Source organism: Notolabrus celidotus, chromosome 17 (genome assembly GCF_009762535.1).
Source record: "Notolabrus celidotus isolate fNotCel1 chromosome 17, fNotCel1.pri, whole genome shotgun sequence".
In the NCBI taxonomy this organism is placed as follows: domain Eukaryota; kingdom Metazoa; phylum Chordata; class Actinopteri; order Labriformes; family Labridae; genus Notolabrus; species Notolabrus celidotus.
The window spans coordinates 14,522,192-14,532,445 of NC_048288.1; the positions used below are offsets into that span (position 1 = coordinate 14,522,192).

Below are 10,254 nucleotides of genomic sequence, written 5' to 3' on the forward strand. Positions count from 1 at the left end.
TTGTTTTAAGATCCTGTTTAAGGGGTGGCTAACGTTAGTTATGACTTGTTTAATATTGACAGACAGTGCTCAGACCTATACAGGTAGATGTCTCCTCTTAGAATCTAGAGCAGGGGCGTCACACTCATTTCAGTTCAGGGGCCACAGCCCAAGTTGATCAGAAGTGGGCCGGACCAGTACAATCATAACGTAATAATCAATAAATAACGCCAACTCTACATTTTTTCCTCTGTTTTAGTGCAAAAAAGTACAAGTACATTCTGAAAATGTTCACATTTAATGAACTATCTTTCAACAAAAACAGCTGTTGTATTTTTTGCCATGATGATGAGTCTCATAGTGGGCTGAATATTTAACTCTTTAAGCCCTGAAACCTGCTGCACACACCAAGCACACAGGTTTCCCATTCACCTGAGATGTGGTATCCTTCCTCTGGCATTAGAAACAGGTCGCTTCCACTCTGTTCCAGAGGAGGAGAGGAAGTGTTCCTTGTGTGATCTGGAGGAAGTTGAAAATGAAATGCACTCTCTATTCTACTGTCCATCATATCATGATCTCAGGTCCCTCCTTTTCAACAGAATATCATAAAACTGTCCTGATTTGTTTTGCATGTCCGATGAAGATAGACTTCAGTTCCTGTTTACACACAAAGCGTTCCAGTTTGCTCAGTTTGTGTTAAATGCTGTTCAGCAGCGTAGGAGCACACTCTATGTCTGATTTAGTTGTTGTCACTGCCAAATGTCTGAAGTATAACTCTGTGCTTTTGAATTACTTTAGGTCATTGTTGGACATGTGCAGTATTGTAACTGCTCTTCTTTCTTCTATTTTTCTTTTTCTTCTGATGTTGTTGCTCCTATTTTGTTTTGTTTTGTAGTGTCTTGTAAGTCCATATGGGCTGGGCACCTTAAGTTGCACGACACGATGAATAATAAATAAACTAAACTAAACTAAACTAAACTAAAACACCTGACACAGAGTGTAATGTTAACTGCAAAAGAACAGATAAATTATAATAATGAAGAAGGTAAAGTTGATTATTTTGGACCCCTCAGCTCCAGCATGAACAGTCTGCTTGCTGGACAGTGTTGTATACAGGGGTGTAGTGCTAGTGTTAGTAGTTAGTGGATCATCTTATAGTGCTCTAAAAAGTCTTTATGAATCTTAACTGGATTATGCAAACAGCAAGTCAACTATTTTCTCACTTTGAGAAAAAAAGTCCCGGAGCACCGTCAGCACTATGATTTCATGCAAACCCCAGAGGACAAATTTAGTACAAATAGGACAAATAGTGGTTACTTTTATTGAAAACTTGCAGTTAATGTCTCCTCTGTAATTTTTTTCACTTTGCAAAGCTGTTCCGTGGGACGGATTGGAACCTTCTGACGTGACGGTTTTGGCCCACGGGCCGCACGTTTGACACCCCTGATCTAGAGGTTAAAATACATAAGGTAGGTTATTTATGAATTGTACTATAAGATACTAATAGTTTATTTATTAGTGACAAAACAGAGTATGGTTATGTTTTTAAGTGGTGAGAAAAAGACCCAGATAATTGTCAGATGCAAATTCAAGTATGAACAATAATATAATGATCATGATGATAATAATGATGATACCATCATCTTATACCACCCTATACCGTGAGACTGTTTTTAGTTCTGTACTTTTCTCATTGCCTTTTCACCTTTTTGTGGTGATTTCCATTGACTTCATAGCTTTTTGTTGTGCTCCTCCCTGCCTCATCCTCCCTCTGTCCCTTCCACACTCCCTGACTCTAACTTATACTGTCCCTGCCTCAACCATCTACGTTCCCTACACTGGACTTGAACACTGAATCATCAGACTAAAAGGCAGCAGCCCTGTACTGTGGCTTTGTCTGTTGAATAAAGCACTGTCCGAATTGGCTTTGTACTGCAGGGATGTCTGTCATATGAATATTTCATAAGGAAGTAGAAAGACTGAGTTTTAACAAAAAAACATTTTATTTTCTAACATCCATCCACAGTTCATCATCACCTTTATAAAGAGTTAGTGACAGTCATTCAATCTTCAGTCTCTCTGCAGTTCTCTGTGTTGGTTTGAAGTGGATTATAATCTGGATCAGGATGAAGGAGTTGATGATCAAGAAAAGCAGTCCAGCCAGCCAGATCCATAGAAAGGTGTTAAAGCCTTCAAATTCCAGGAGGTAGGCCGGACACAACCAGATACCCTGAGAAAAGAGAATAGATACAAGTTTTGTTTTAACGAATATACTTCAATTAAACAGTACATTTTTACAAATGTAACAATATAAAAAACGATTTCTATAAAACAACAGTTCAACTCAACAACAATGTGTTCATAAAATAGCTTTTTTTAGAAGAGAAGACATAAAATGTACAGTCATCCTTCCTCCTGAATTCTGACAATCTCAGGATCTCAGGATCTTAGGCTGGGAGTTGGCTCATGAGGGGATAGGTCCAACTGAGCCTTAAATCTGACTGTACATTTTATAATCAACTCTAAAACCTACAGTTAGCCAGTGCAGGTGTGCTGAAACAGGTACACTTTGTTTAGTACAAGGTATACTGTATAACAGTCTCAGATAAATAAGATACATTTGAGTTCAAACACTAAAAAACAACATAATTTATTCATCTTTTTAAAGTTGTGAGCATGAAGATATAAAAGTGAAAAAAAAAAACACCAGAGGCCAAAACTGAAGATGCACCATTTCAAAGCCAGTGCATGCCTTTTGCAATGTTGTAACAATAAGTTTCTTTAACAAGGTACACATCTGAGGAATTATTGATTTAAGTAATATCATAAATGTGACTACCTGTGCAGCAAACCAGAGGAGCAGCAGTCTGACCCCCTGTTTGACAGACAGGCTCAGGTGAGGGATGACCAGAGGGAGCAGACACAGGTACCACAGGAAGTACTGTGGAAGAATAAACAAACATCACTGTAACAGGAGAATGTCCAATTCCAAACTCAGCATGAACAGTCTCACAGACTCAGAAGCGCATTCTAGCAAGTGTTTGAGTATTTAGTGCCGTCCCACTGTCACATCGTCAAGCATATAAGCTTTCTGATTTGGACTTCACATCACTGAATTAAAAACTTTCTGTAAGTCTGTAGGACTTTCATTATTTAATGTGTGATGTCATGAAAGTGTGTCCCATGTCTTGGCTGCCTGAATATTGTCTAAGGGGAGGGGGTGAAGATGATTGCAGAGGCGGAAAAACACCAGAACAAACATGGCAAGTGCTCCAGGAGAATCCACGACATTAAATTATATGTATGATCCAGTATCTGACCTCAAACAGGAGGAGCCAACCTTTGAAGTGTTGCAACTGTGGTTCCAACAGCATATCTTATGAGTGGTACGTTTAAATTTGAAGGTTGTTCCTAAACGCAATAACAAGGAAGCAGAAACACCCAAGGAGTGGTAGTGGTCTTACATGCATGTCTATAAAAATCACATTGCAGAAGCTATGTTTTCTCAGTAGTTGGGCTAAAGAAACAATGTAAAGATTTTTTTTGCTTCCATATTCTCAAGGTTGCTAGCTTGGAGGATGATTAACATATATGTATAGGCAGGGAAAATGTGTTTCACATTATATGGGTCCTTTAAAAAAAAAAAAAAAAGTGTCCATTCTGTCACATGGAATTTTGACATAATGGAATCTGTACCTGTGCAACACTGAAATGCCACATTTCTTCCAATTATAAGCCTTCCCTATTTTTTTAAAGCATATCTTTATACAAAAAGTAAACTGGGTACAAGGGAAAGCTAAAAAAAAACGACACATTTGTACCTGTGAAGTGCAGACTTTGTTGAAAGAGACAAAAATGGAGGTTTGCAGAAAACAGCAGAAGGACAGGTCGGAGTGAAAGGCCCACGATGTGACTAACAGCAGGACGAGCTGCGGCAGGAACGCTGCAAGGCCGAGCAAAGGGCTCCAGCTGCTGTCTGCAAAAACAAGAGTTTAAGAGGGCTTAAAAGTCCCACCTGCTCTGATTTCATACTAAGGCAGAAGTTTTAACTTATAATAGTATAACTATTAGTATAACAGTATGAATACTATAACTGATAATATATGATGCCACAGTATAATATAAATGACCACATGGCGGGGAGCATACCTGCAGTGAGGTAGAGCATGTAGAAATAAGGAGAGAAGTTGTGTCTGATGTCTCTCCTGGTCAGGTGGTAAAAGTAAGTCTCATGAAGGAACTCCCAACCATACCTGAGAACATAGGAGAGAAGTCACATTTTAATTTCATGTTATTAAAGTTAAGTTTATTCCTTCAGGAAAGGCACGATGTAAAGAGGCAAATACTTTATCTCTACAGGCTGACTGCTCCATTGTTTGCTAAACTAGTAGCTCAAAGAGTATCAAAAGTCTCCAGTGTTCCTGCAGGATACAATTAGATTTAAGGCAACACAGTCCAAACACAGGCAGCCATGTTTATATTACAGCCTTTGAATGTACTATATCACATTGTGCTTCACTTTTTTAAAGGTCAGAGTTTCACCACGATAGCTCTGTACTGTTGGCTGGTACTCATTGGGTAAAGAAAGACAGCAACACTGTTTTCTGTTTATTATCTGGGCACCCAGGGGACTGTCTGCTTCTCATATTGCTGCTCCTATTGAGTGGAATAATTTTCAAGCAACAGCTAAACTGCCCTGCAGCATTTTTAAAGAGCTATAATCTGATCTTCGGTATTTAGAGAAATTAATTGCAGCTGTTTATAAGTGTGAAATATTGAAGTGCACATGCATGTATGAATCTGTGTTTTAGACCAGGGGTTCCCAAAGTGTGGGTCGGGACCCCCTGGGGGCTTGTGAGACGCAAATGGAGGGGGGGGGGGGGGGGGGTGAGACGTCTTCCAGAATGGTTTATTCTTTTTAAGTTATCTAAAAATAGTACATTTTACCCAATATAGTATAGGTAGGCACATTTTCAGCAGACCAGCTAAATGAAGCCACATTAAATCACAGTCTTTGGCACCTATATTTTGGGGGTACAGAATCAGAAATGACAAGCACTTGTTGCCATTTCATATTACTATCTGAAGACTATAGGAGAGCACATTTTTCTGTTAATAGCTTGCTTGAACAATTGAGGATTGATTGAATTTTAAAATGTCAGAAAAGTGTGTAAACTGTCCATGAACCTCAAGTGTCTTAGTATATATTTAGTTTACTGTTAGAAAAGAGCAGAAAGCTGATAATACCATCATTTAAGAAGTTGGTAACAGATATGTTCACCTTTTAATAAGAACAATAATTGTAAAACGAATTAATCAGTTATCAAAATAGTTGTAGATTTAATTTTATAGATAATTGATGATCAGTTTTACTTTGGAGCTTCAATATCAAATATCACAAAAATGTACTAAACCTTAATCTGAGTAAGAAATTAAAATGCTGTTGAAGAAAACAAATAATCCCTGTTTCTCACCTGTTTTTCAGCAAAGCATATCAGATATGAATATCCAAACTAATAAATACATTCATTAAATAATTAATTAAAAATAACAAAATCAGCAACAGACGACATTTCAGATAAATGCTATCCAGTCATGAAACTTGCTGCAAAGATCTAAACCCTAACTCTTTAAACTTTGCACTTTGTACAGTTATAAATCAGAGGCAAGGGAAAATGTATTAGTGTTTCATTTGTGTTCACCTCACATGTTATAGAAGAGTCCTGTGAGCAAACAGAAAACTCCTCCGGACACACTTGCGAACAGGAGCAGCTCTTTGTTTAAGAAGCTTCCTATAAACTGGATGAGCCTCCTCCACCTCCACCTCCACCTCCACCTCCACCTCAACCCTTTGTCATCCTCCTCTATTGTGCCCTTTTGGTTTCGGAGGGTCAGAACGATGGGCAGGGCGTATGTGATGGGGTAAATTTTCATATGTACAGACAGACCATAGAGTATGGCTGCCCAGGTCAGATTCCGGGCTAGAAGAAGAAAAGTAAAAGAACTATAAAAATTAAATTTGTGTATATACATAACATTACTCCATGATTTTTACAGAGCTGATACATACCTTCCATACAGAGTAAGGTCCCGAGCACCAGAGCTGCCAGGATGGACTCAGCGTTCCCTCGACTCGAGACCCCCATCGGCAGAGGGTTGAGGAGCCAGAGAGAACAAACACAGCGGGCTGTCTGAACAGAAATCCCACAAAAACACAAATTTACCTACACTGTGCACTGTCCTGAAAGCCTCTGAACTCTGCTCTCTTTATAGACTTTACCGTCTACAAACCAGATAGATGAAATCTGTGTGAAATCATACCTCAGAGCTCAGACCTCTCAGAAGGAGGATTCTGTAGATGAGTAGACCTGACAGCACATCACACACGATGAAGAGGATTTTTCCAAAGACCTCGCTGAGATAGATGTTAGGGGTGAGCAGCCAGGCCAGGAGAGGGGTGTAGCGATAGGTTGATCTGTTGTATGGAGACTCTCCCTGTGCAGAAGTTGACCACAGAGACATTATACAGTGTAGTGTAGAATAGAGATAGACGATATGTTTTTTTCAGGGCAGATACTGATTATTAGTAATCAAGGAGGCCGATAACCGATATTTGGAGCCGATATTCATGTGCAGTAAAAGGGAAAATGTTGGTGTCAAAACTTTAAATAATACAAACTCCAACAATTAACTTTGTTTAAATGCCTTTAAGCATACGTTTATTAAACAGCTTTTCAAATTTGCAACATGTTAAAGTTTTTTGAAATCTTAGACTAAGACATCTTTGTTTTAAAATTCTAACACAAAGTGCAGGGAGCTCCAGGCTCAGCAGCATGTCTTATAAAGTTCAATGAAAACTTAAACTAACAAATAGCTCTCTAAAGTGTTCTACAGTAAATAAAGTTTTCCAAAATGTCGATATAACTGAAATGTTAATCTTTCGCTTATCTTTGTTTTAAAGGGATATTTCAGTTTTTATCTAAGTGTGGTTGTATGAGTTTTAAATCTCTAGTAATTGTAGGGGCCACAACGGATGCTGCTCAGCTCGTCCCCTGTAATGAGAAACTGCAGGAGAAATGGAACGTAAGCTAGGCTACGGTTTCTGCAGAAGGTGTCATTACTGCTGCGTGATTTAGTGAATTTTGAGCCAAAATAACCAAGTTTTTAAATTGATCTATTATCAGCCGAAAAAAGGCAGATGCCGATATGTGTCAAAATGCCAAATATCAGCGCCGATAATCGGCCCGGCCGATAATCGGTCTATCCCTAGTGTGGAAAAATCATAAACAAAGTATAGCAAATTTACCAAATAAGGAAGTTGTTATTGTTAATTAATAATCACTATTGTTCAATAGAGGTATACCTGTAGAATCTAGGAGTTGAGACACAGTGTTGTTGCATGGTTTTCTACAAATATATATCTACTTCACTTGATAATCATTGATTTATGAAAATGAAAAAATAAGTATTTAAATGCAGAGCTCTTCATGGAGTTATTTCTAACTGTTTTCAATGTGTTTTTTATTTGTTTTGGGAATGAAATCTTCGGAGAGGCAACATGGCTGATCAAAAATAACCTTTCATTACTCCAACATGGCTTTTCTGTTAGTTTAACCTCGCCTGTAATATTTATTGTTTTCATTCATGAGACTATTTTTATTTTTATTGGGGTTTTTTTTATTGGTTTTTTTAGTTCAGTACTTGAGTTTTAAAAAAGTCAGCAATGGTGCTTTTATGTTTATTATTAGACGACATGCTCAGACTTGCACAGAACACCAGAGGAGTGCATTGTGTCAACAGGTGTTCCTAATATTTGGCTCCCCAGTAAACAATAAACCCATATACAAAGTAGAATTATACTCTTTCTGAGATTTTCAATAAGAAACTGAAAATGTACAAGCTTAATAAACAGATCCACTTGCTTTATACAACAGTCACAGAAGTGATCAGCTGTTAGTTACCTCAGTGATGAATCTTGCAGCGTCAGTAAACACATGATAATCAATATCAGTGTATTTCACCACCATAGTTTTATCCTGGTGGACTCCATAACCGACTAAAGCCAGCCGGATAGCGAAGGAAGCCGTGAAGAGGACATGTTTCTCTGTGAGCTTTGATATCAGCCTCTCCATCATGAACCATAGCCAGAGAAAACCAGACAAACAGGCAGGGCAGGGATTTAATCCAGCTCACTACTCTGTGGTCGTCGAGCAGGTTTTATACCCTCAGTTTCTCCCCGGACATATCATCTGATTTTATCCAAGAAACATTGAAGGTGATATCACTGTCACAGACTGAGAGTAAGCTCCTTGATTCTCAAACTCAAGCATTCAAACATAACAAGGAAGTAGGACAGCATTTCTTCTTCTTCTTTGAGGTTGTATGACATGTAGTAAACGAGCTTATAGAGCAATAACGCCCCCTGCTGGATCGGAAGGCGAAGCTGGGTATTTTATTTTATTTTTCGTTTCAAATTGAACTGACAATTAATATATAAGGGATAGTGTATCAGGTTTTATGGAAATGTAACCAAATTTAACGACATTTTGACCAACAAAAAACTCAAGGAATTCAATATTTCATAAACTTCATACCTTTTTCATTTTTTTTAAATCAGTGTTGCTGTTTTTTTTTTTTCCTCAATCTAAAATGATTAGACAGGGATATGTCATTTTTAATTTCAAAATTGATTCATAGATCTATAGATAGATGGATGGCAAACACGACATGGCACATATCATTGACATTGACTACTGCAACTCTCTACTGGCAGGCCTCCCTGCATGCACGGTTAAACCTCTGCAAATGATCCAGAACACAGCAGCACGTCTGGTCTTCAACCAGCCTAAGACAGCTCATGTCATCCCCTGCTCATCCCCTGCTACACTGGCTTCCAGTTGCATCTCGCATCAGATACAAAACTCTAATCATCACTGACAAAGCAGTCACAAAAACCGCTCCAGTTTACCTGGAACCCCTCATCCAGGTCTACTGCCCTTCTCGCCCGCTACGCTCAGCCTCTGAAAAGCGCCTAGTGCTTCCAGCACACAAGGCCTCAAAATCACTAGCTCGACTCTTCTCTTCTGTTGTCCCTAAATGGTGGAATGAATTGGTCAACTCCATTCGATCTGCAGAGTCCCTCTCTACTTTCAAAAGACAGCTAAAGACCCATCTCTTTAGGAAGCACTATGCACTTAGCTAGACTGTTCTCCACTGTTGTCCCCAGTGGCAGATCATGTCGTCCAGCTACAATTGACTCGCACTGTCCTGCTCTACTCTGGGAATCTGTGTTCAGCTCTGGAGTGACCCAGCACTTGGTACTTTGGTCATTATTGTGGTGATGTTAATTGTTGATGATGATAATGGAAGGTCTTAAATGGTTTGGTTGCTTCATTGAAGATGTTCCTTATTTTATTACTATACATTTTTTTTTTTTTTTTAAATCCTTACTTATTTTTGTGCATTGCCTTTACACTGCTTGGCAGTACCTGCACCCAAATTGACCTGAAGCACTTTGTTACTCTTACTGATCTTGTTTCCTCTTGTCTAGATCTTTGCTTGTGTTGTTCTTGTTCTCGTATGTACGTCGCTTTGGATAAAAGCATCTGCTAAATGACATTGTAACATTGTAACATATACCATATCTAAGAACACCCACCCCTATATTTATGTTAAATCCATAGGAAAAATTAAAAAGGAATCAAAACAAATAATAAAAATGTGAAGAGAAAATTTCTTTACATTGCTATGAAATAAACAGGAGAATTGATCTTGCAAGGAAAGCTGCTTCTGTAGCAAGGTAGTGCAAATTAGAAAATAATAAGCAGATTCAGTGCAAACCTTAAGGTTGAAAACAAAAATATTTAATGAAATGCAAAAATACTTAAAGAAAGATGAAAGTTTAAGAAAATAATTTTTAACTCAAAATTAAATAAAAAATAAAATAATTTCACAAAACAAAAAAAATCCTCCAGTGAGATTTTTTTTTTTGTTGCTTTTTGTGAAACATTTCATGTTTTAAATTTTGTTTTGGGTTCATGAAATAAACATTTTGACAGATGTGTTGTGATATATGTCTGTTTTACGTGTTTCATGACATATTATGTGTTTGTGCTGTTTTTATTGCATTCAGTGAAATATTTTTGGGGTCATTAAATGTCTGCAGCTGACCTTTAGGGCCAAAGAAGGTACTCACTCTCCCTCTTATAGAAGTGATTGAAGCCTTTCACTACTACAAATGTATGTAAAGCATTAACAAACCTCTCATAGATAACT

At 38.0% G+C, this 10,254-nt stretch overlaps 1 protein-coding gene across 1 annotated transcript; it reads right to left on the reverse strand.

Annotated features, from left to right (window-relative positions):
• Positions 1-1,959: 1,959 nt before the first annotated feature.
• pigm (phosphatidylinositol glycan anchor biosynthesis, class M) lies at positions 1,960-8,366 on the reverse strand. The gene is made up of 8 exons (XM_034706412.1): positions 7,941-8,366; positions 6,301-6,474; positions 6,050-6,170; positions 5,687-5,960; positions 4,129-4,232; positions 3,801-3,955; positions 2,819-2,920; positions 1,960-2,209 (listed from the first exon to the last, which is right to left on the reverse strand). The coding sequence occupies exons 1-8, from the start codon at positions 8,112-8,114 to the stop codon at positions 2,039-2,041; spliced, it is 1,275 nt and encodes a 424-aa protein (XP_034562303.1). The 5' UTR covers positions 8,115-8,366; the 3' UTR covers positions 1,960-2,038.
• Between the last annotated feature and the right edge of the window lie 1,888 nt (positions 8,367-10,254).